Source organism: Cydia pomonella, chromosome 27 (genome assembly GCF_033807575.1).
Source record: "Cydia pomonella isolate Wapato2018A chromosome 27, ilCydPomo1, whole genome shotgun sequence".
Classification (NCBI taxonomy): domain Eukaryota; kingdom Metazoa; phylum Arthropoda; class Insecta; order Lepidoptera; family Tortricidae; genus Cydia; species Cydia pomonella.
In genome coordinates, this window is record NC_084729.1 from 8,542,810 (window position 1) to 8,569,972 (window position 27,163).

Consider the following 27,163-nt stretch of genomic DNA (forward strand, 5'->3'; position numbering starts at 1 on the left):
AGTGTCATCTTCCACTCACAACAAGTTAATCTAAGTTACATCCCGATAACAATATACACCCATTTATTCATCAATAACAACTACCACAAAACGAAAAAAAACCAATTGAACAAGTCATTACTTGCAACCGCGCCTATCCGATCCCAACACTTAGTATTTGATAAGTAATTGGCTTAAAATGTGGCTATGAAACCAATTTAAATCACAAAAAACGTCACACCAACCGGGCGATGCAACCAACGAGTGGCTTAGACCCCGGGGATCGTGCGCGGAAAATTCAAATTCACCAATGATAACTCATTGCTCATTCTCGGTCTCGGCAAGAATCTCGGCCCATTTTGGCCGAGAGCCGAGACCGAGATCTCGGCCCGATTTTTGGCCGAGAATGCCGAGACCGAGACCGAGACCGAGATCTCGGTCGGACCTTAATATTTTTTTATATTTTATCTCTGACACCTAAAGACTTATACATCTCTAAAGAATTTTAGTATTTGTTGTTTTTTTTTATCATAGTTTTTTTTTGTGTAATTTGACATTTAGAGACAGACATACATCTCTAATAAAGTATATAATATTTCATCGATTCCATATTTGTAATTGTTTTTTTTAATTTTTATTTTTTGTAAAAATGGACATGTAAAAGTGCCCCTGTGGCCTATTCGCTGAATAAATAAAATATTGATTGTGCTAAGAAAACAATATACATCGAACCAAAACAGGTAATTATCATAACCTCAAATATTTACGATCAACGAGCGTGATTGTATATTGTAGGCACCTTGACTTTGCTTAAGTTCATTCACAAGTTTATTTAATATATTGGTTCATATTGGTATTCAATGGTGACAGCAGAAATTGCTCTTGAAATTAGTGCCGATTCAGAATATAAACAAACATGATAGCTGTCATTCACTATCCACATTCCACAGATAAAACACAGATGACACGCGATTTTGGAATTATTCGAAGACAGTGTAGCTTAACCCGCGATTTTTCAAATTAACCGCCTTTTGCTACTGACAAGATTTGCTTGACCAAGTATACATTATCAGTTTAGTGTGTGAGATCTAAGTTGTATTCAACCACCGGATTGCAAGTCTCACGCTCTTACCGCTAAGCCACACCGGCGCTTCTTACCGCTAGGCCACCAGCGCTTCTTACAGCTAGGCCACCAGCGCTTCTTACCGCTAAGCCACCAGCCCTTACCACCACTAGTTTCTAAATAGGGTATTTGACTACTAGTCAATTCAGTTTCTTTTTTCGAACTGTCATGACGAATTTGCTACCATGGAATTTATGTGGAACACTGGCATGTGACGTCATAATCAAATCACCTACACTTATTACTGGTATACGGATTTTAAAATATAATATTAATAATTAATCTGCTGCAGCTTTATTTCATGCATGATGTAAAATAATTCAGTCAAATACCCTATTATTAAACATTAATGTTTTGTTACAGATGACGGTCCGCGGTTTCTGTCACGCGGGCACTCCTTCCGGACGGTGGTGGGAGACACGTTACTGCTACCCTGCCAAGTGCAAAACCTAGGTTAGTATTCAATCCTGGTTCTAGTATCCTTACCCATGGGCATAGAAAGGTACAGGCAGGGAGGCAGGCAGGTGTACAACGTGTCTCTACCCTCTGGTCATATATGAATGGGACGTGTCGATTAGGGTATTTCTAACCTATATACAAAGTCTCATTTCAATTTTCTGTCAAATTTCAAGAGCTTACCCCTCTGTCGGAAACCTCGGCCAACATATGTATTGTATGGACTGACGTTTATCTGACATGGCTATTTTGTACGTAACGTACAAACAGTCATACATTTGACGTGCCCTACCCCCGCAAAAATCGGCAGACTGTTTTGTACAGAAAATTACGGACAAGGCGTTTCCAGTTGTAAAATCCTCCAATGGTTTGCCTATACAAAAGACCCAGAGGCGGCGTTAAGCGTGGGCGACTTAGGCCACCGCCTACGGTCTCGCGGTCCCAGAGGCCACGCGCCTCAAATAAGTATAACTCGGACACAACGTAATAGATGTTCGTTATTTCTTGCGCCACCAGAGGGCCTCGCTAAATGTACCTTGCCCACATACAGTTTTGCTCTTGCCCCGCCACTGAAAAGACCAGACGGCAACAATAATCCGGCCGATCTATCCGAGTTTTATGAAAGTTTTCTATTTAAATTTAACAACGTCTCCAGGTTCCTTGGTGCTCCTCTGGCGGCGAGGGCCAGCTGTCCTCACAGCAGCGAGCCTCATGGTCACCCGAGACGAGCGGTTCAGGCTCGTCGATGGCTATAATCTGCAGATCACTGATGTGGGACCCCAGGTATGTCTAAAAGAAACATGGTCACTCTAGTAACAAAAAAAATGAATAAAAAAAACAGTAGGTTTTTGAAAAATTCGGGTAGGTGTTATGCCCTAAGCGCCTGCCATACAAGTCGAACGGTAGGTACCCGATCGAACGCTTTTTCCTATTAGGATGGAATAAAGAAGAAAAAGAGGTTATGTGGCTAGTTTTTTCAATATACAACAAATTGGAAATTATTGACTCATATACTAATCTGCCTAGCTAAGGTGACATTCGCTATTGCTAGGACAACGAATTTTCAGCGTGTTTAGTATAAATTGTATCGATTATGAACTAGGGGTACCTAGGGGTACTAGGGGTATTGTACCTATATTTTTTTTATGTTGGCATGGCAGTCAACAAACGAGCAGACGAGCCGCCTGATAGGAAGCGGTCATCGTCGCCCATGGACATAAGCAACACCATAGCGTCCAAGCGTCCCAATCCCATGTCGTAGCGCAAAGGAAATACCTCAGGAGGCAAGTCATTCCACATTCCGCACGTTCTAGGAAGAAACGAGCGAGATTCCCGCTTATTCTTGGTGTGCCATGTATCTAAGAGTGAGGATGAGCTTTGCTCCTTTGGCGGGAGGTGCGATGATAAAAACGTGACGATGGCAACAATTCAAAAACTTCTTCGGAGAATTCCCCATTGTCCAGACGGTAGAACATGCAAAGAGAGCCAACGTCTCTCCGAAAACTAAGAGATTCTAAGCCATCAGTAAGTTCGGGATCGTCGACAATACGAACTGCCCGCCGTTGGATGGAGTCAAGAGGAAGGAGCTGGTATTATGGAGCGCCAGACCATAGATGAGAGCATTACTATGAGTTAGTCTACGAGTAAGCTTAGGTAGTTCAGTGACCCAATTCTCAGATGTGAATATTTTCCAAAAACTTGACACCTCAATTTTCCACGGCTTCGTAGCGTCCGGTGTGAAATTGGGCACTTTATTCAAAGCCTGCATTCAAATGAGCCATACGTCACGCGGGCGGTGAACCGTCTCGTCTTCATACATATGGAAAGTCAGTTTCATGTAACGACGCCGTTAGAAGGGTTGACTTTCGTATTGCTGCGTAGATAAAAGATTTCTTAACACGAGTAGCTAGTATTATACCTACAGATGGACACACAGAAGACGCGTTAAAACCGGCCAAGTGGGAGTTCGCGCACGAAGGGTTCCGTACCATTACGCAAAAAACGGCAAAAAATCACGTTTGCTGTATGGGAGCCACACTTAAATAATTATTTTATTCTGTTTATAGTATTTGTTGTTATAGCGGCAACAGTACATCATCTGTGGAAATTTCAACTGTCTAGCTATCACGGGTCATGAGATACAGCCTGGTGAAAGACAGACGGATGGAATGGACTTTGGATGTGGAACCCTAAGAACGTTGACAGCCTAGCATTACGGACGTGCGACTATTAATGCGGTGGTCGCGAGTTCAAACCCCGATTCGTACGAAGTCTTTCAGAACTGTACGATATATTATTTAATATTTTCCAGTCGCTTTCTGATGGAAGAAAACATCGTGAGGAAACCGGACTAATCCCAATAAGGCCTAGTTTACCCTCTAGGTTGGAAAGTCTGTCAATCTATTATAGGACATTATTATACAAATTGACTAAAGTCCCACAGTAAGTTCAATAAGGCTTGTGTTGAGGGTACTTAGACAACGATATATATAATAATAATATAATAATAATTCAGCCTATATACGTCACACTGCTGGGCACAGGCCTCCTCTCATGTGCGAGAGGGCTCGGGCTACAGTCCCCACGCTAGCCCAATACAGATTGGGGACTTCACATATACCTTTGAATTTCTTCGCAGATGTATACAGGTTTCCTCACGATGTTTTCCTTCACCGTAAAGCTAGTGGTAAATATCAAATGATATTTCGTACATAAGTTCCGAAAAACTCATTGGTACGAGCCAGGATTTGAACCCGCGACCTCCAAATTTGAAAGTCGGACGTCATATCCACTCGGCCACCACCGCATTTTTAAATAAAATATAAATATTTATAAATACTTAAATACATACAAAACACCCATGACTCAGGAACAAATATCCGTGCTCAACACACGAATAAATGCCCTTACCAGGATTACCCACTATTACTATTATTACTACGTACCCACTAGGCCAGAACGGTCGTCAAAATCTATACACATACATACATACATATAATCACGCCTATTTCCCGAAGGGGTAGGCAGAGACCACGGATTTCCACTTGCTACGATCCTGACATACCTCTTTCGCTTCCTTCACTTTCATGACATTCCTCATACACGCTCGTCGGTTTAGGGTGCTCTTGACCTGGCCTTTCTTCAGGATTTCCCCGATTTGATCAGAGAAAGTCCGCCGAGGTCTACCCCTTCCAACTCCCTCTTCTACTTCTCCCTTATACACTCTCTTTGTTAACCTTCTTTCACTCATTCTTTTCACGTGTCCAAACCATCTCAACATACCTTTCTCAATTTTTGTCACTACATCTTCGTTCAGTCCACACTTTTCCCTTATCAAAAAAAAAAAAATCTTCAAAATCTATGTCGGTATAATCTTAAAGTCGTAACAGACAGGCGTACGAGATCGCGACCTTGGTCCGGTCAAAATATCCTCTTCCTCGATCTCACTTATAGATGCCTCCTTAACGGACGTAAGGCGAACAACTTTACACATGATCTAACAGGCCTCGGAGCGGACCAAGGTCGTGGTCCGAATCGCCCGTACGTAATGGCTTTCGAAAACAGAAATTTCGTTGCAGAGGCAGTTAACGAAATTTCGTTATTCGCGATACGCCTTCTGTGCCTTATTGCCCTTAATAAATTACAGGCAATTATACGATAATTTAGACGATAAATATCAAAAGTTCCATGGTGAGGTGTTTGAAACTATCTGTACCCCTAGTGTAAATTTAGTCGATAGCGAAACGTGACGTACCTACGCGTTTGCGTTAAGTCTCATTTTGTATGGGTTTTTGAACAGCGCGCCAAGCGGGACGTTTTGGAAAGTCAAAAATCTCATACAAAATGAAATAGAAATAGAAATAGAAATCTTTATTGCGAAACCATGGTACATAATAGATGTTATATTAGAGTGTGAAAACACATGGCACCCTGTTAGGGCATTGCAAATAATCTTACATCTAGGTATTCTAGTTTCTATCATGTAATGTTCTTAATTAAATATAAACAACATTGTCTAAACTTATTAAAGAATGAACTAAGAATTAAATAGTCGTACCTAAATTAACATTTCAGTACACAAGGTGTTAATTAGGGATATATAATATGCAATAAGGGAATATCATTAGTAATTACAAAATAAAGTTATCTTCCATGAACTCTTGGACGGAATAGTATGCCTTCTCCATTAAAAATAATTTTAAATTTGATATGAATGACTTTAAATTTTCTATGTTTCTAATTTTGTTGGGCAGTTTGTTGTAAACCTGGATGGCCCTGAAATAAGGGCCTTTTTTGTAGATATCTAAAATTGGTTCCGGGGGTGAGAGCTTATTATTTCGACGTGCACTTTTACAATATTCAAATAATTTTATATTCTTTCGGACAAAAGTTGAAATGACACTTAACGCAAACGCGTACGTCACGTTTCGCTGTCGAAAATATTTACACTAGGGGTACTGAACATTAAACTGTAATCCCGCGTGTAGATATTCATATTCAGTCGAACTTAAATCTATGAGTGATCTCTTGCAGCTGACCTAACAATATTTTTAATCAAAAATATAATTTTTGATACAAGCTTGACGACCGGTCTAGCCTAGTGGGTAGTGACCCTGCCTATGAAGCCGATGGTCCCGAGTTCAAATCCTGGTAATGGCATTTATTCGTGTGATGAGCATGTATATTTGTTCCTGAGTCATGGGTGTTTCTATGTATTTAAGTATTTATAAATATTTATATATTATATATATCGTTGTCTAAGTACCCTCAACACAAGCCTTATTGAGCTTACTGTGGGACTTAGTCAATTTGTGTAATATTGTCCTATAATATTAAAAAAAAAGCTTTAATCGCTGACTGTACTATTCTTTCTACAGGCATCTAATCATCGAAAATTGTAACAAACCCAAACACAATTAAAGCCCGACCAGAAATATATGATCATTGTCAAGAGGGCGCTGTTATTCTCATGTATAGGGTGACAGATCAGTTTAGTATGAAAAATTTAGTTCTATAGAAATTCCCCAACATGGCGCGTGATCATATATTACTGGTCAGGCTTTAGATTGCGTTATTTTATCACAGAGTTCCCATAGCCACCCCTTGTGTCCATCATCAGATCAGGTCGATGGTACCATAATATTGCATTGTCACCCGACTTACATATGTAATTTGTATTTGTATTAAATGATGGATGGATTGTGTGAAAGAGGATATGAGAAAGAAAGGAGTGAGTGCTGAGGTGACGAAAGATAGAGGAGAATGGAAGAGAAGAACATGTTGTGCTGACCCCACATAACGTGGGATAAGGGCAGGAGGAAGAAGAAGAGATAAATAATTTGTATTTGTATGTATGTGAAGTTTCAGCTCAATCCAATAAATGGAATTGGGTCTAATTTAACTAACAAGATTTGACCCAAACACACACAATACATTGCAAGACAATAAAAGCTTGTAAAATAACGAAGTCGGTAATCGGTGAAGTCGGATATCGGCGAAGTAAGACATTATCAGAAAACTTGCAACATCTCGCCTTTATTATATTAAGTAATAGTAAAAACATTAAAAAATCAAATATAATAAGGACAACCGTTTCTTTTTCTTCATCTAAGCCCTGAAAACAAACCCTAGAAAGTTAATTAAATACGTCAAACGTGAAGTATAACCTAAAAACAAAATGCCACAATTCGGTACCTACCCAGAGATTTCCAAAACAAACGCACGTTTTTTTAAAGCTTAAAAAAATGCAAAGCAGACATCTAAACGGTAATTGGCAGGCAAAAATATGATAATCGCCACATAAAAACCTTTGTGGTGCTTCGTCGCTCGTTATTTTTTATGTGTGGCAACACTGAGGTACGATTTTCCGCAATTTTGGCCCGCCATCTTTTTGTACGGCGAAATTGTCTTTTTATTATGTTTTCTTCGATAATTTGGTGGTTTTGACGTTTTATTGGGCTTATTTATGAGCTGCGAAGTCATTTCACTCCACAGGTGTATAAAGTCAAGTATTAGCAGTCATCAAACCTTGACAATGATGATATACCGCGAGATGGGTTATTATATGCGTTCCAAAATGAATGCGCTTAAATTATACAAATTGTAGTTGCTCGTTAGACGCGCTTAGGCAAGCTTTACTGCGCACGTGTGCTAATGAGCTCCTGTGCACCGAAAGAGAAAGAGATATTAAATATATTGAACCGGGTCACTCACGTTTGTGACGCAATCGCTCAACATGTTTCACTCCAATAACGAGGAGCATTTTCATAAAGCGCACGCGCGGTGGTCAGAAGCTGGTCTCACGGAAGTTTTGTTATTAAAATGGTCGGCTGTCTATCATTTGTCACCCTACCTGTCACGCTCTAACAAATACGTAAGTGCGAACGTGACGCATGATATGACAAGTGACAAAAACACGACCATGATACCGCTGCTGATGCGAAAATAAATCAAATATTAATTCGTAGGTAGTGAAATGAATATGAAAGTATTTTTTGTGCTTAAAGAGTAGGTATTCTATCTATCTATGAGTACTTATAACCTGTCTATAATTGTATTGTATTGTATAATAGGGTTGAGGTTTCAGCCGATATCATTTATTTACAACAATACATTCCGTACACGGCGGGAAGAAGTTGATATCACGAGTTATAAAATTTAAGAAATTTGAACCTAATACAATTTTATTTTAAGTTAAAATTTCTTTAATTTCATATCTCGATTTATCATTTCTTCCCGCCGTGTACCGAATTAGGCTCTAGCGAATACTTTCGGTGAAAAAGGAGACAATTTTTGGTTATCTGTCTATTGAAAATATTGTAATTTTTTTTAAATTTTATATATAATTAAAATACCTAAAGAATCTGCGTTTTGAGGCCTAAAAGGTCTTTTAGGCCTCAAAACGCACTAAATTTTATCTAAGTCTAGTGAAGGGAATGGCAGTTATCGCTAAACTATCGATGATCATCATCTCGTCGACCATCTTCGGAACAATATCTCTGACGCCAATTTAAGTTAATCTAACAGTAAGGTTAGCGGGCCAGTGGATGACACTGTAAGGAGGGAATTCACACATTTTTACAAATAACTTCTGAACTATCAAACATAAAGATTGCATGCCTATGCAAGTAATGCTGCGGGCCATAAAATGTATTATATTCTTAGCATCGTCAAATGATTTCTGTTTTCTTCAATCTCTCAAATTGTATTAAAATGTTACGTATTTAGGTTATATTTATTATTTACGTGAAACACGCATGGTTCTGTATCGATAGCTATGGCCGCACTAACGTGAAGCGGTCAAGTCCCGCGTCGCCCGCGTCCCGCTCAGTGCGCCCTTGTTTTCACTTTTTTGAGACATTAATAAACCTCAACCCGCAATGAGTGAAAATAAAATGTACCCAGTGCGGTCGAGGCTTATTAAGACCCCAAACGTTTTTTTGTACCAACGAGTCCTGCTTTGGAAAACATAAAGAAATGTATATTTGACTCTGTCGTACGCCTTGTAGTTAAACAGCTGCAGCTCCCGCACGAGAGAAATAACACGAACTTTTAGCCCCGCACCAACGTAAAGTCGAGATTGAGGCGGATTTGACTCAACCCGCAGTGAACGTGTTAAAAATTGAAAATAAATTAAAATAGACATGTTTTCGTGATTTCTTAGTATCAAATCAACTTTGACATTTCACTGTTTTGCTTAGAGTCCGCCCTCGCTACGTACGTACGTATAAAATTTTAATATAAAAACTGAAAATTTAAATCCCTTCTTAAAATCGTTTTTTACTTGGTAGGTAGCTATACTACATAAGTCCAAAGACCGTTAAACGTTGAAGGTTTAAATGATTCGAATCAAATCCCCTTGCATCAGCCATCTTGATCTCATTTCAGATTGTGCGCTCAAAAGAAAATCATTTTTTAGTTTATAGCCGTCGCGGGGCCGAATCAATTTATTTAATGGGAAATTAAAGTAAAAAAATACACCTTTGATTAACAGTTGTAGGTAACGGCATCAGAATCGAGGTCACCCACACTACATGTCATGTTATGTTCCTAATGACAGCGTTATTATTAACGAGGAAAATATCAAAAGGTAAAAGTTGTAAAAGTGTCCAGCTGTCAGCTGTAAGTAATAGTTCGAAATCTCTTCGGTAGCGCCAGGGTGGCACAAGGACATGACATGAACTTATACTTAGGTATTATCTTTAGGTATTTAAATTAAAGTAAACAAATAATTTGTAAATTTTCGGGTAGTTGTAACATTTATTGGTTAAACAACCAAATACAAAACTGCCTGGATCTGTCACTGAACGACAAAAAAAAAGAAGAAAAAAAAAGTGAAAAGTAAAGTGAGTGAGTGAAGTGAAAGTGAAGTTTAAATAAATAAATAAACGACCTACACTTGACTTTAACCTACATTATTTGATCATGTAATGTTTTCATCTGTACTCAACAGGCTTTTCGAAACCATTTGAGGGTAGATTTTGTTTTCTTTTATTTAAGTACCTAAAGATACAGAGTATAGTCTACATAATAATATAGAGATGAAATGGGGGAGGGGCAACAAATAACTCGACCAAATTACGTTGTTTTGGTATGTTGTCAGGGATGTTAAAATGTGTTTTTATTTTTCTCGCATTGCGTATGTTCTGTCCGTCACGGACATCTATATAAAATACTAGATCTGTGACATTTCATTTCGGTGTATTGTGGCGCCACCTTTTGATGGACACTTCATAAATAGAGATTTTGCTACTTCTTTCAAAGATAATTAAGAGACCAGAGTAACCGGAATTCTATGTTTAACTCCTACGCTTACTCTGGTTATAATATTAGCGGAAAATCGTTGAGCATTAGACTTTTTGTTTACCGTGACGTATATTGTCCAGTAGCAGTACTAAGAGTTCCGCTACTTAATGCTAGATGTAGACTACGAAAATAATAGTATTTTTGGTAACAAAACCGTTGTATGGAGTGAGCACTCTTGGTCTTCTTAATTCTCTTTGGTCTTATATACTCCATATTCTTTTTTGTGGTAAAATTATTTATAACTGCCGCATTACACTGCATTTATATTTGACTACCGGTCTGGGCTAGTGGGTACCCTGCCTATGAAGCCAATGGTTCTGGGTTCGAATACCGGTAAGGGCATTTATTCGTGTGATGAGCACGGATATTTGTTCCTGAGTCATGGCTGTACTCTATGTATTCAAGTATTTATATATTATATATATCGTTGTCTGAGTACACACATCACAAGCCTTCTTGACCTTATTGTGGGGCTTAGTCAATTCGTGTGAAATATACATTTTTTTTTACTGCGAAGACATTGAAGTCTTTGTAGATAAGTCGGCACTCCTTGCCAGTAAAATAAATCGCTGACGGTGACTTCTTTTTTACAAGATTTGTTGTCAAAAGAATTTATTTTTTGATACAAAAATGATACATTTTGAATAAAATTAAATTATGACTACTTATAACATAAAACTACTAAAACTAAACCTACCTAGAAAAAAATAAAGATACCTAAAACAGACCCTGGCCTCTTGGCAGGGTGCCCATCACGCAGGCAGCATTCCCGCGCTGTATTGCGACAGCAAGCCTTTGCGCGAGAAAGCTGCCTGCGCGAGGGTCTCCCGTTGCCTCCCTCAATCTCTTTCCAAGCTCCCTGTGGAGCCCACGCGCACCTTTGCCAAGATTTGTTTGTAATCAAATCTTGCAAGTTAAATTTGATCCACTTCCCGGTTTCCGATTGAGCTGAAAATTTGCATACATATGTAAGTCGGGTGACAATGCAATATTATGGTACCATCGAGCTGACCTGATGATGGAGACAAGAGGTGGACAGAGGAACTCTATGATAAAACAACGCAACCTAATTGTGTTTGGGGTTTTTAGAATTTGCTCGATGAGTATTAGTTGCCTGTGGAAAGAAAAGTACAGTCAGCGATAAAAGCTTGTACCAAGATATGAAATTTTTGCCAAAAAAAATTTTATCTGATTTCTGTGGAGGCTTTGGACACTCTAGATGAACTTGTCAGTCTCATTGGTGCTTTCATAGTTCCCTACGCAAGGGAGAGATTAATAAAGTGGTATACACTGATTGCTATGCCTGATAAAGGCTATGCCAACCAACAATTGATCTGTCCATTGTGCATGGAGCCCAAACTACCAAAAAATATTTTTCTCAAGTCCGAATTCCGGACGCAGTCCAACAACACGTGAGGCAAGTCATCAGGCTTCTGACGGTCTTCACACAGTGGTGACGGTTTTGACTTGTTTTAGGGATGTGACCGGTCCGGACTCGGAAAGCTGATACTAACACTTTTCTAGCGAGGTTGGCAGAATCAAACCAGGGTATCCACAAGGGTCTAGCGGGTCTAGCTTGAATTGTTCTTTACCAGATTCCTTCATCCCCACTGTGACTTTTATAAGCATTGTTCGAATCAGGCCGTTAGTGTTTGGACCCGGGTACGTCCTTAAACTACGTCCAAAAGAGAGGTATGGGCATTGTTAATGCCATCTCGCTTTGTGTGGTAGGGCACAACACAGCGGATGTCATTCCAGATCTAGAGCGGAGCCCAACTGGGGAAGTACCTCCTTACAGAAAACCGCAGCCAAATAACACTAGACCCTACTCATAGTGTTGTGTTCCTGCCGGTGAGTAAGGTTGCCAGAGCTCAACGAGGGGGGGGGGGGGGGGAATGCTAGGATTGGCAACGCGCATGTGACTCCTCTGGAGTTGCAGGCGTACATAGGCTACGGAGACTGCTTACCATCAGGCGGGCTTTGTTGCTTGTTTGCCACCGACGTAGTATAAAAAAAAAACTTTGTTGTAAAATAGGCCTGAATGCTTTACATTGCAATGCAAGCTTTGGCCACAATTTAAGATCCCTATTCGTATTTAATTTCCATCTGATTTTGCGCTACGCGAGAATGGCCTCAGTTAGCACAATGGTATGTATTGGTACAGAACAATTTGGTATCGAATGCGACACAATTAAGCCCGTATGTTATTGGCAAACAAGGGAAATGTCGACTCCAATACAAGTTTCAACACAAAGGACTTTATACACCGTGTGTCCCAATAAACACACAGTTTAACCAGGTATTTCTAGCGGTATTTAAAGTTATACAATAAATAAAAATACGAGTAGGAAGATTGTTTTATCTGAATCACGCGTAAATAGTGCTAGTATATTTGTCAAGTTTGTTAATTGGTCATGAATTAATTACGTTAAAAACATTATGGACCCAATTTAGCGACGGTGTGAACATTACCAGACATATATTTGTTACTTAAATTTTCATACCGTTTCATGTAATTAAGCATGTCGCTTTAGGCCCTCAGCAAACGAAGCGTAAGCGTATCGTAAAAATGTTACGAGTACGAGACGCGTAGAGTTCTGGCCGCGTAGCCAACGTTACAATCGTTAATGCAGCGTAGCGTAGTCAACTTTCTCTATCATTCTTCCATATTAGTGCGACCGTGACAGTTGCGTTTCGTTCGCCACGGAGCGTGAACGATAGGCACGTTGGCTACGCGGGCTGGGCACCTAGCGTGGCGTAAGCCTATGCCTACTTGTATAATAAACTATCTTTAAGCCTCGCGTAAGCGTAACCGTATTATGAGTGAAATCCTATTAGTTGAAATCATGGCGTCACTGGCGTCAGATCTCTTCAGCGGATGTATCCACGATCTTACTTTCTCGTCAGATGAAGGTTTTCTAGCATTTGATTATATCATAAGTTTTGTTTTTTACGCCTGTATTACGCTACGCCTGTCGTAATGACGAAAGAAATCTCATACGCTACACTACGACGTCGCTTCGTGTGCGGACTTATTTGAAGTTGTACGTGCTCGTAGCGCTTTCGTTCTACGCGCGTATTAGATTACGCGTCTCTTACGCTTACGCGCCGTGTGCTAAGGCCCTTAAAGAGAGCGTAAATTCGAATATATGGGAGCGGCTTTTTTGGCGGGTTCACAGGCTTAGTGGCGGTCTGGCACCCAAAACAATCACTATTAGGTAATTGCTCCCGATACAGACGAGACTATTAAAAAAATACATTGTTTGCAATTAATATACCTACTATGTAGCTGTACATGTATGTAATCAATTCCGTCGCCTCTTCTGCCGGGACATACCTATGCTGTTTTGTTTTGATTCTGTTTGTATATTTACGCATTAATTCCGAGGTTATCGGAATTCGACATAACACCGTTTATGAATTATTAGCCTTTGCCTGCATGATAAAAGTGTTGTAAAACGCACCCCGCGGGAACCATGTATTTTTAGATAAACATCTAAATTATGCAGATCCGGTGCCCCATTTTTTCGTGACGCGGGTAAAACCACAGCTTTTAAGTCAATTACGGATTTATTATGAGTATAAAATACTTTGGTAATTAGGTCATAAGTTCTGTCACAAAGATTTTGACTGATAAAATGTAGTACAAAACTTTTGATATAAAAAAGTTTGCCATGCTTTTGAAGCTTGTTTTATACTAATCAAAACATAATATAACTAGTTTAAAATTTAGTTCGTGTCTTTATTTACTACTTGGTTACTATGTGATTGTCGTTAGACACGAATACGCGGCTGGATTGTGAAAAATTATACTTTACAAAAGGGAGTAAAAATCTGTGTTACATTAATATAATGGATACAACTGTTTATTTGTATGAACCTACTTTATTATACCTAACGTTATTTTATCACCAGCATTTAGTTCTCCGACAAGCCTGTACCCTTCAAACTTTTGACTGCCATCCAACGAGTGGGTTTGGTAAAACACGTACAGTTGTAATTTTGGCTAAACCAATACACATAAATTATTTAAAAAAAGATAAAAGATTCAGCTTTGTTGTTTGTAAGATTCAACCATGTAAGAAAGAAAAAAAATAGGGATCAAAATTACCATGAACAGGTCACGTATTTTTGCATGTTGTTAAACCATTTTTCCGAATATTTCATAGAATTATACAGACTGACACATTAAATTACGTTAAATTATATTGTAATTATTATATTCAGCATTAAATAAGCTTTCAAGTCTTATATATGAATAATAAGGAATCTGTACCTATAGCTTTTTATCAGTCAAAACATTTTTGTCAGAACTTATGACCTGACTAAGTATAAATCTTGGATACTTACTCTGGACGGGCCGCCGCACAATGTTAGTTTTTAACCGACTTTAATTCAAAAGAGATATATAATATACTTAGCGATATATAATATATACGTACAGGTGTGTTCGTCAAATACTTCTTGCAGATTTTGTCTGTCGGAAAAATTTTCAATATGCGGTGGGAATCTGGCGCATCTGTGTCTTCTGGAGATGTATCCGCTGACAAATTTGTGCCAATATTTCCTCAAAGGTATATTGAATGCTTACCTGCTTATCCTAGCTTATTTGGGTTGTCTAACAGTAGCTTTTCTTCCACAGGACGCAGGCGACTACGTGTGCCAGATCTCGGACCGCGTGGCGCGCGACCAAGTGCACACGGTGGAGGTCCTGGTGCCGCCAAGCGTGCGGCCGGCGCCCGAGTCGCGTCACGCTGCGGCGCGGCGCGGGGGCGCGGCCGTGCTGGAGTGCCGCGCGGCCGGGAATCCCGTGCCTAGCGTCACATGGCATAAGCTGGTAAATCATCGTTTTCCTAGCGTTGTCCCAAGGGTAGAATACAATTCAAGAATTTGTAATGGTTTTGATGTGACCGTACGATTATCGTCTTGGTGATTAGCGCGATTTTCACTTCATTTCACACCAATGGGCAATCTCAATGGTTGAATCAAAATTAGACCAAAACAGTAAGAGATTGTTAAATAATCGGGCTTTCGGAATTTAGTCACGGTTGATTTAGGGAGAGCGTCCGCTCGGGAAACTTATCTCGAAGATTGAGAACAGTCATGAATTTTTTAAATATCAATCGATCTCCTTTCCCGTGAAATTCAAATGTTTCTAATAAAGCTGCTATCTATCGTTCCCCAGATACTTGGTATAAGATATCAGATACAAAATATGAAAATAAATGTGGCGCTCGCATCATTCGTAAAATCGTCTCATACAAACAAGCTTCACCAAATGTACTACTGCGAATCACATCAAAATATTTAATAAAATAAATTGATTGGTTCCCTAGATTCAACACTTATATATAAGCGCAAATGAGTAGATGTAATTGAACAAAAGGAACAATAATAGTAGAAACTTATCAAATACACCATATCTAAAGCTACGAGTATAATAAGTTTTATATGAATAGGTACTGATTCGTGCACATCCCCTTTAATTTTTTGACTGCGAAAGATATCAACAGTCCAATAGCTTTCTTATATTCTGATATGGTTCACGGTGACGCGCCGCGCAGGGAAGGCATGGTGTTGAAAGGGCTTGAAGTTGCTTATATAAAATTAATTCTGCCTATGTTAACGGCACCAGTAATGGAACATTTAAGAGAAAATTTCGAGTATTTTGATATTTTCTCGGCACCTGTAAAATTTCTACCAATTTATGCGTTGTTGTTCAAAAGTTGAATGTTCTATTAATCCTTTATGTTTTCAATGTATTTAATTAAAGATACTGCAATTGGTTTCAATATTATTAACAAATTAAAACTGTTTTTTTTGCTCCAGTCATGGGATGTATGGCGCCATTAATTTTTAGGTTAATTAAAGAAAAATCAATGAAACATCAAACTTAAGCAGCTCTATGGCTTCTGTTTACGGTAAAATATTGCCAGAGTTTAAAAACTGATGATAATTACTTATTTTACAGGATTTATCTATACCATCCCATTACTGGTGCCTGTTCCATTATAGGGGTGTTTACTATATTGTTAATCTTCATGTCTGCCCCAGCCCCACACCGCGCAGAACGCGACAGCGCGACTCGGGGAGGGCCCACAACTTCAGCTGGCGCGCCTGGAGCGCCGGCACTCGGGACGATACGCCTGCACTGTTGACAACGGAGTCGGCCCGCCGATCGTCACGGAGTTCCAGCTACAAGTCCTATGTAAGAAGTGTTCTGTGTCTCGTTAACTTTAGGCCGCGAACTGGACTCAATGGTGCGCAGCGCCGCAAGCGGCAAATCAAAGCCGTTCATACATTTGGTCGAGCACAATTACCTACGGGTTGCAATCCGGATGCGAAATGTATGAAATTATCTGGATCCGGATCCGCGGATCTTCCCATACATTTCGGATCAGTCGTGCAAACCCTAAGCACAATGTATTAAAATGTTTATGCTCGAAACATGCTTTGAAACTATTTACATTAATACTTCTGCCAAACCACAATGGCCGGCTGCTCGCCGCTCCGAGAGCCGCTCCGCGGCCTAGGGGTTGGATGCAGTTACAAACATGTCGTCTGTGCTGTTGGCTGTAGCGCCAAGTCGTCCATCGTTACGCATATATAAATAATGTTTTTTTTAAAGCATATGTAAAGTTGCGCTATTTATAAACTTATAAGTCTAATGTACGATTCCCACCGACCAGCTGGAGTCGGGACCCACCTGAGAGCATTTTTTTATATTTAGAGACAATGTGACATAAACACAAACTACTGACTAATGCATAATTAGAGAGATAAATACTGACATATATAGAATGCATTTATAACTCAGAAAATACATGATAAACTTTTTACGTTGTTCTGCACCTCAATCCTCAATGTATTCAACACTGCTCTAATAATTTACATAACATTCCAGATCCTCCAGAGATCACAGTGGAGCGATCCTGGGTGCACACAGGAGAAGGGTTCCGAGCGGAGCTGCTATGCACCGTGCTAGCCGACCCTCCGGCAGAGGTTGGCTTTCACTCTGATTTAGTTGACCTTCTTGATCCCTCAGAGAACACGTTGGAGCGATCCTGGGTGCAGACAGGAGAAGGGTTCCGAGCGGAGCTGCTATGCACCGTGCTAGCCGACCCTCCGGCAGAGGTTGGCTTTCACTCTTATTTAGTTGACCTTCTTGATCCCTCAGAGAACACGTTGGAGCGATCCTGGGTGCACACAGGAGAAGGGTTCCGAGCGGAGCTGCTATGCACCGTGCTAGCCGACCCTCCGGCAGAGGTTGGCTTTCACTCTGATTTAGTTGACCTTCTTGATCCCTCAGAGAACACGATGGAGCGATCCTGGGTGCACACAAGGGAAGGGTTCCGAGCGGAGCTGCTATGCACCGTGCTAGCCGACCCTCCGGCAGAGGTTGGCTTTCACTCTGATTTAGTTGAGCTTCTTGATCCCTCAGAGAACACGTTGGAGCGATCCTGGGTGCACACAGGGGAAGGGTTCCGAGGGCAGCTGCTATGCACCGTGCTAGCTGACCCTCCGGCACAGGTGGGCTTTCACTCTGACTTAGTTTACCCTCCAGATCCCCAGAGATCACAGTGGAGCGATTCTGGGTGCACATGGGGGAGGGATTCAGAGCCGAGCTGCTGTGCAACGTGCTGGCAGGCCCTCCGGCAGAGGTGAGCTATCAGTCTCAGTCAACTACACTAGTCTTATTATTAAGCCTTTGTAGGGCAGAGGGAATATATTAAAAGTGATAGCTAGGGTTCAATTTTGCATAACTTTGCCTTATAAATTTGCAGTGAGTTCAGGTTCAGGTCCTTCTCCGAATGGAGCTTGCTGAGTACGGGATTGCGGATATAATTATTATTTTTTAGTTATTTTTAACAAAAATAAAGTAATATATGAATTATATTGTAAATGACATGACATTACGCATTTAAAAAGTAATTATCATATTCACAACTTTTGTGCAAAAATAGTTACAAACTTTTAATGGTGCATTTTATACCTATGTTAATGATTATCCATTTTTGGCAACTGTATTGTTTTAAAAACGCCCCACGATTTTTCCTAAACTCTTCTGGCACCTACACCTTACCCACTACACCTTAAAGAGCGCCCTTTTAAGATATTAGGGGTACATACATGAGTGATGTGGTACAAGATCACTTACGATCTAATCGCAAAATTTTATTACTAAACTTAACCTATCTCCCCAACACATTTCCAGGTATCCTGGTACCAGAACTCTTTTCCGCTGAGCGCGTCGGAGCGAGTGACGATGGCGGTCCGCGGGAACAACCACACGCTGCTCATCGCCAACGTGCAACCAGAGGACTTCGGCAACTACAGGCACGTTTGACCATAGCCAACAGCCAATTATATCATGGGGTTTTCAGATAAATGTGTAAATTTATTTATTTTCGAAAAACAACACTTGGGTTATTTCGACTCAGAATCACGAAGACCTTGGATGAAGGAAAAAAAAGTGTCCTCAATTTTTGGGTGTCTGTATCGTTTCACACAAAATGTATATACAATAGTTCACAGCTCATTTTTAAGCTGTGAACGATTGAAACTTCCAATGCTTAAAAAAAAATTACCGAACGTTTGTGTTCGGTCCCTGCGAGTAATTGAATTTGTTTGAAGTAACCTCTAGCAATCTGATTTCAGTTGCGTGGCCGACAACAGCCTGGGCCGCGCGCGGCAGCACGTGGAGGTGTCGGGGCGGCCGGGGCCCGCGCGCTTCACGTCCCCGCCGCTGGCGCGCGCGCCGCGCGTCTACACGCTCTCCTTTAGCGTGGACAGCTACCCGCCGCTGGACGAGCTGCGGCTGCTGTACCGGCAGCTGGCGGTGAGTACATCACGTCACGTGCCGCGTCTATACAGCGTCTCAGCGTGGACACAGATGGAAATGTATTCTTCCCATTCATTCCCGGCGGGAACAGATGAGAATACCTACACCAAGTTGGGTAACAATCTAACAATGCAATATTACGAGTATGGTACCATCGAGCAGATCTAATGACGGGCACAGGAGGTGGCCATAGGAACTCCGTGATAACACAATGCAACCTAATTGTGCTTCAGTTAGAGCTATCTCGATGAATATTCATTGCCTGTTCGAAAGTAAAAGTACAGTCATCGATATAAACTTGTATCAAAAATAAAAGTTTTGACAAAATCGTTGTTATATTGATTTAAACCAACACGATTTTCATTCATAATTTCACACAACACATACACATACCACCGGATGTCGTGAGGGTTGTGTGTAGACAAAGTGACAACCCTAGCGTACAAGTGAATATCAGAAATCGTTTCAGAAATCGTTTATTGCGAACCATGGTACATAGTTATTACATTTAAATTATAGAAACACATGGCACCCTGAAAAGGGTATTGCAAGTATTCTTATAGCTAGCTAGGACTAAAGTTATTATTAAATATAGTCAAGATAGTCAATAGTCAAGATCAAGTGCGGGTAGTTCGCAAAACCCGCGCAGCAAGATGTTGATACAATTCCTCGCCAGTCTGCCTGTGATCACGAACGTAACGTCATGTTCGAAACGTCAGGCCATATAATAAACGTAAGTTTACGCGATTAAGTCCTGTATTAGTTTAAACCAGTAATGTTAAACCTGCTTACTGTATTACTACTTATTGTATTTTTTTTCCTCTGAAGACTAGTAAATAGAATTTAAGTATGGCTCATGATTTCATTTTCTTTATGCTGTTAGTATGTATGTTAACATTATAATAATGAACCTCCAGGTCTATGATTCTTAAGTATGTTAAGTACTCTACATTGTACTTCAAATCCAATTGTATTTGTGACTGTTTGTGTTCTAAATAAATTAAAAAAATTGTTGTTATTTTGCAGATAAACGAGTCGTTCCAGCAGCCGGGCCGCTGGCACGACGTGGTGCTGGCCGCGCCGGCGCCGGCCGGCTCGCTGACGCACCGCGTGTCGCACGAGCTCAAGGCGCTGCAGCCCGCTGCCGTCTACGAGGCCATCGTGCAGGCCAAGAACAGATACGGGTGGAACGAGGTACAGTCAGCGTCAAATATTTTGTAGCAGTCAAAGTGGCCAAATACTTCGGTACACCATACTAAATATATGGTGTACCGAACTATTTGGCTACTTTGGTTGCTACAAAGTATTTGACGCTGACTGTACATCATCATTACTTTTTCATCACACTTGCTCGAAAAAGATCTTATTTCATGCTTAGACTGTATTGTTCCCGCAGGAGATATAGATTGGAAAAAAAAACTATATAGCTTTTTTTTTATTATGTCACAAATTCATAGAAACCAACTAGCGTAAATGAGTTTTACTTTTAAAATACTGACGTTTGTAATTTAATATTATTGTTTATGGTTAAAAATATATTTTGATTAATTTAATAGTTGTTTAAAAATATTTATACGTAATTTTGATCGAGGCTGAATGCCGAATAGGTCTGTGCCTTCCAAACCAAGAAATGTCAATATGGCGGACGAATGTTCGAAAAGTCACCGTATTTAAGAATTATTTCGCATAAAATTTAGTTTTTTCGTCGCAAGTGTGTAAGTCGGGGGGGGGGGGAAGAATATTGCAAACTCGGATTACCACCCTCGTTTCCAAAATTTCACTTATCCCCCTCGTTGCACAATGTACTATTTGCTTTCAGGTTAGCGATATATTCCAATTCCACACACTGGGAGGCCCTCACACGGCGCACGCAGACGAACTGACGCCCATGTACTCGTCAGCTCCCATCCGCATCTTCAGCAAACACATGGCATGGTTCCTAACCTTCTTCTACACGCTGCGCGCTTGATCTGTCTTGCGATTAGCTAACGTCAGCCAACCAACGTCGAGCGTTGACCGTTCGATTTTTGAATTTTGTAACCGTTATTCGGGGTTAGTGATAGTTTTTTTTGGTTTTTAAGGCAATTGTCTAGGCAAGTGAAGTTTACGTATAAAACTAACAAAACTATTATTTGTAATATAAATAAAATGCCTTAAGCAATTTGTCAAGGACAAAATTCTTAAAATAATGTGTGTCCTTTTTTTATTCCCATTACGGGACATCAATATAATAAAAAAGATTTTATGGTAAAACTGCGAGCAACACCGGCTTCCGACGCGTCGGAAGGGAGGAGCCCAAGCGATATCTTAGGGCTCCTCTACACGATGGCCCAGCGTAGGCCAGTCCAAGGGACGCAGCTCTCCGGTGAAATGAGATAGCAATATCACTTGCTCCCTCTAACGCATAAATGCGTCCCTAGGACTGGCCTACGCTGGGCCATCATGTAGAGGAGCCATTACCGTACAAATCATTCTGCCATTTTTTGCGGGGGGGAAACGTGCACACAGTCGCATTTCTCACTCACTACATACAAAATCCAACGTGTAATGACGACACAAATACATAGAAAATGACACACGTCAAAGACAAATCTTGCACACTTCGATCTCTTTTTGTGTACGAACGAGTCACAACATGCACCGCCATAGGTACAGTTGTACCTATGCTTCGGCAGAGGGGAAATAGTAGGAATGCTGCCTCCCTTCCTAGTGTTGCTCGAAGTGCGGACTCATGATGATCAGAAATCGTCATTTCGATATAGAAATATAATTTTTTGTGAAGAATTTTTTTTCTTGTGTTGTGAAGTAGAGACTTTATATAAAACTTAGAGGCCTATTAATTTGAAGGGGCAGTGCCTATAAACAGTTTCCTCTCAAAAGTTGCTACTTAAAGGCTTACGTTAATTTACTTAGAAATTAAATTTTGACATTAATTTACTGACAATGACATAATTTTGGACGTTCATAACATTCCCAGTATTTCGCACAAAATAATTCGCACAAGGCATTACTGATATGCATTCTTTTAAGGGCCACCCCACACTAGCGTCTTGAGCGTCGGCGTCTAGTCAGCGCTATGGAGAATGGCGTCGCTGCGCAGTTGCGTCAACGTTGCCTCGAGCACATAGAGGTACAATAGGTATAGAGATGGAATAGTAGGGCCAGCAGATGACCGAACCAGATGCTCTTATGGAACTTTCAGTAGGAGTAGCAGAGAAGGCGCTATGATTGTTTGTTCTTGTCACAGTCTCTTTTTTTTTGTTCCCCACCGTAAATTTTAGTATTACGTAAGTAGGTTGTTTTTGGTATGTTGTCAGGAATGTTAAAACGTATATTCTGTCCCTCACGGGCCCACGCATATAGTAGGTACATCTAGTTGATCCTACCATCTATGGTCGAGCAGCATAGCCATAGACTTCACTAGACGCTGACGCTTGAGAGACGCTAGTGTAGGGTGCCCTAAGAGGCACACGTACTTAGCTGCCACACTAATCGAAGTTACGCTCTCATTTCTCATTTTATAAAGACATCCTAAAGTAATATGAAATTTGACGTGAACATACTAAACTCTGTTTTATTACAACAGGCTTCGTCATTTTTAAACATTCATTTAAGATAAATAAAATAACCGCCACGAATACCTGGTTCAAATGTCCCCATCACACTGGCAGCGTTTTCACGCTGAAGGGCCAATGAGATCTGTTGGATCAGGTACGACATTCAAGTAACATATATCTGGTACTAACTTACGTTACAAGAAATTGTAATACGAACAAAATTGACTAGAAGTGTTTTCATAGAAAACTTCTACACGCTCTATTTTATATGTATGACAATTTTTACCAACGTGAACTAGTAGATATTAGACAGATAAACTTCGTTACGTTAACATCATGCCAAGTTTCATGTAATTTAACACTTTGAACGCTTTATGGCATAAACACAAACATCACTCAAACGCCAAGCTCCCGGGCGCAAGGGAGCTAATGAAAACCTTACTCGAAAATGTGAAGGTTACTTTGACAGCGTCCGCCATGACACCTATAGTTGTCCTTGGCGCTGTGGGCACGACTAGTAACGACGACTTTAGATGTTCATGGCGTTCAAATGGCGTCTCGTATTAAAATGTGACCGTAACTTCGATTCGACTTCGAAGCGGCTTTTTAACGACGGATTCGTGTGACTCTGAACTATAATTAAAACACCCAAAAGAAACTGATTAATAATAAATATAGTTTTTATGTTTAAAAACAAAAAATAAGCAATCTTATGAAATTCAAATCAATCAGAACTTGAGGTAAGAATTAGAGATACCTACTGTTTAATATTATTTGCGCTTAAATTGACTGATTTTTTTTAACTATATTTATTAATATTAATATTTTTGTGAAATCTTAGGAATTGCGTAGAAGTAAATGTAAATATTTTGACGTGAAGATATCTAACCGTCGAACTGTCTTAATAAGTATTTTTAATTATTTAATTTCACAGCTAACAGTACCGAATTAAACAGTAATTGTATACTTATGGCTCCTCTACACGATGGCCCAGTGCTGGCCAGTCGAAGGGACGCATTTATGCGTTAAAGGGAGTAATTAATATTGCTATCTCAATCCACCTCATAGCTGCGTCCCTTAGACTGGCTTACGCTGGGCCTTCGTGTAGAGGAGCCCTTACCAGTGCCGGATTAACCATTAAGCAAAATAAGCACTTGCTTAGGGCACCACGTCTAGGGGGGCACCAAAATCATATGAAAAAAAAAACGCGCAGGCTGCATCAGCATCGCAGTCGTAATGTAAGTACAGTACGTAACTTCTTGATACGTGTGCAAGTAACCATCTAATAACGAAGGGTCGTAAGAGAGTTAGGACACGTAAGCACATCTCCAACCATACGCGGAGGCCCTCAAAGCTCATGGCCAAAAAATTTACAGGTAGTTATGGTCCACCGATTTTCTCGACGTAGATTACCGATTTTGTAGCCAAAATTGCTCTCTTGCACGCCAGATGTGTCGGTCAGGCCGAGTTGCTGCAGAGCCGCGATCCTGCGACCTAATAGGGTTGTTTCCAATTTTTGAAACGCTTGTATTACGTTCTATATTAACTAAAAGTTGCCCTAAAATTTAACTTCTATACTAAAAACGGCTTTGAATATGTTAAATTAACAAAATATATTTTGACAGATGCTTTCGCGTCCAAAACGCTCTTTGAAAATTGTGTGACGTCACAGTTTACGGTTTGACACATAACTACATACACACGTAGAAGATACGAGCTGTCAACTGACATTTGTCATTTGTTGTTTATCGCCTAACTGTCAACAGTGTCAATCCGAGAGTTGTGACGTCATCAGAATGACGTTTCGAGTTTGGTCACGTGACGTGTGCCAAAAGATATTTTAAATTCAATATTTACAAAAATATGGTCATTAAAAGTAGTTTAACATGTTCTTATAATCCAATAGAATTTATTGGGATACAATTCTGCCCTAAGTTTTGTAGATGGAAACAACCCTATTGTCAAAGTGTTATAAAGGGCCCCGCGAAGGCCGAAAACCAAAAGCATCTTATCAAATTGCGGTTTCGAGTTAAGCAAAGGCAGTAGGAGAACCGTGATTACATAGGTTGAATTTCAAGCCACTCTTTTGCAGTTCGGCGTTAGGTCTTATGCGACGCTAAGGGCTTCTACTTTATGCAAACTGCCTCACTTTCACTTTGCCATGGATCCAAATCAAAGCTGTTCTCTCTCGCAGCTGGGTCTCCTGCCTTGCTCACACCTCGCCATTGGTTGTATTGTATGATAACGCGCCGCGATCGGACGCTCCGGACGCCCAGCCATTCATACCTGGCCATTAGTGAAATTCAAGCCATGCTCGACCTTTGGCCTCATCCGTAAGCGCCGATCGAAAGCTCCGCGCGTTCAGCCTTATGAAAAGCTCAGCCTTAGACTTGCCTTTAAAAACACTGATTTAAACTTTCACGATTTAGGCCAATCAAATTAGATCCAGAAATAGCGTTTTGAGGAATTAATTCCCAGCAAGCTGGAAATTGTTTTAATATTTTCATTTGGTCATAAATACCGTGTAATCCAAGTTTGCTTTATCCCAGCATACATTTTGGGATCCTTAAGAGATATTTTTTTCCCGTAGATGATTTCCTGTAGCTTAGCACACTCGATGTAGAAGGAACCTACTATCAATTACAATAGCACTTGGTGAATCTGACACTGGTAAGAAGGCGTTTTCGGATTATTAACATGATTTTAACAAAAATAAAAAATGTCGACCTTTTTTTACAATTTACGACGAATACATATTAAGGTACCTTCAATCAATCAATATATTTTATTGCAAGAACATATGTAGTTAAATTACATTTCGGATCCTCAGATATCAATTTTAATCATAATTAGAACAAATTTTCAGTCAGACGTACCGTTTTTGATTTACAAGCAAAAAACTGAAAAAGAGGAAAGATTTATGCACACCTCCTGGAATGGAGCAAACTCGCATTACACGCATTTTTAGGACCAAATTCGAAAACATTAATTTTATTGGCCTAATTGTGACACATTATTATTTAAGAAAACGGGACTTAATCGCGTTTGATCAAGTTCTAAAATTACCTCCAATGGCTAAGCCCCTACTGAAGCTCGGCCTTTGCCCTCACACGAATGAGCTTCGTAGGAAAGCTCTAGAGGTTGCAAAACCCTGTGCGGAGTACGGCCTATGTTTTACGTCTTCGCTTACACTTGGACATGGTTGGCTCGGCCTCCGGCCTTATGCGAAGCACGGGGGTGTCGAATTTGCTGACACTTAACCTTATGCCTACTGTCAATTTCCGTAATAAAATGATGTGATGGATTGAAAATTCTATTCTCAGAAGTAATGCGACAATAAACGTCACTCAATTTACCAAGAAAATTCAATGTAATCTTGATGAGGGGGCACCATGATCTAGAAATGCTTAGGGCATCAAAATATCTTAATCCGGCACTGGCCCTTACAGTACCTAATGATTTGAAGATTTATGTCATAAAGCGCTCGTAGCATCTACACCGTCACCGGGCATATTTTGTTGAAATGCAGGTCGGCCTCCCTACGAAAAGTGCCCGGCGACCGTGTATATATAATAAGCGCTTAAGGGGTTATTACGTCTACCCTTTCGCCGAACTCTTTTAAAGAGTAATCCGTCGAAATGTTTGATCACCAATACAAATAAATTTTAAATTGAAATAAAATAATAACGCGAAAAACCGATTTTTTGTGAAGAATGTTCCACCTTTTTTTAAAGATTATTTGGTATCGATAGTTCGATGTTTCAAGAAACGTTAAACTTGACTTCATGGCGAAAGGATACTTTTAATGACCTCTATTCTATACATAAGGTCCAATTACATCCAGACTCCCCGATATCGGGCCCGAAGTCACTCCCGATGTCGGGCCTGATACTCTTTTTCCGTTTCACGGAATATCAGCACATCGTTAACAATATTTGAAATGTAAAAAAAGGTTCATATGATTTACAAATTATTTTTTAACGTGTCAAATATTGTAAAAGCTGTGCTGATATTTGGTGAAAAGGAAAAATACTCTTGCTTGGGCCCGACGTCGGGCGATAGCGCGTGTGGATGTAATTAGCCCAATAAGATGCTACTTAAAGATATCATTCACTGACAACTTCATCTAATTTAAATAATGCGATACAATTTGAAAACATTTATATAAACAAATTAACTGCATTTAGGCTTATAAATCTTCAAAGATAATAAACATTATTTTATATAGTTTATCCTTAGTATTACCACATCCATATAAATGAATTTATTAATATGTAGTAATATTATATTATAATTAAGCAATAAAAAGTGTTAGTGATACCGCTACGTTAGACTTAATGTGTATTAAAAATGTCTAGTTTCTAAATGTCTTCTTTTAAGTGCAATATTAATTTAAAAGAA

General features: G+C 40.0%; 1 protein-coding gene across 1 annotated transcript in view; it reads left to right on the forward strand.

Annotated features, from left to right (window-relative positions):
* LOC133532593 (limbic system-associated membrane protein-like) overlaps positions 1-21,534 on the forward strand; it is a 135,377-nt gene extending 113,843 nt beyond the window's left edge. The window contains exons 3-11 of the mRNA XM_061871339.1: positions 1,466-1,555; positions 2,214-2,341; positions 15,006-15,200; positions 16,418-16,571; positions 17,268-17,365; positions 18,579-18,700; positions 19,022-19,202; positions 20,232-20,399; positions 21,025-21,534. Of these exons, the coding sequence (XP_061727323.1) occupies positions 1,466-1,555; positions 2,214-2,341; positions 15,006-15,200; positions 16,418-16,571; positions 17,268-17,365; positions 18,579-18,700; positions 19,022-19,202; positions 20,232-20,399; positions 21,025-21,174 (1,286 nt within the window). The 3' untranslated portion in view covers positions 21,175-21,534. The remainder of the gene's footprint in view (positions 1-1,465; positions 1,556-2,213; positions 2,342-15,005; positions 15,201-16,417; positions 16,572-17,267; positions 17,366-18,578; positions 18,701-19,021; positions 19,203-20,231; positions 20,400-21,024) is intronic.
* The last annotated feature ends 5,629 nt before the right edge of the window (positions 21,535-27,163 follow it).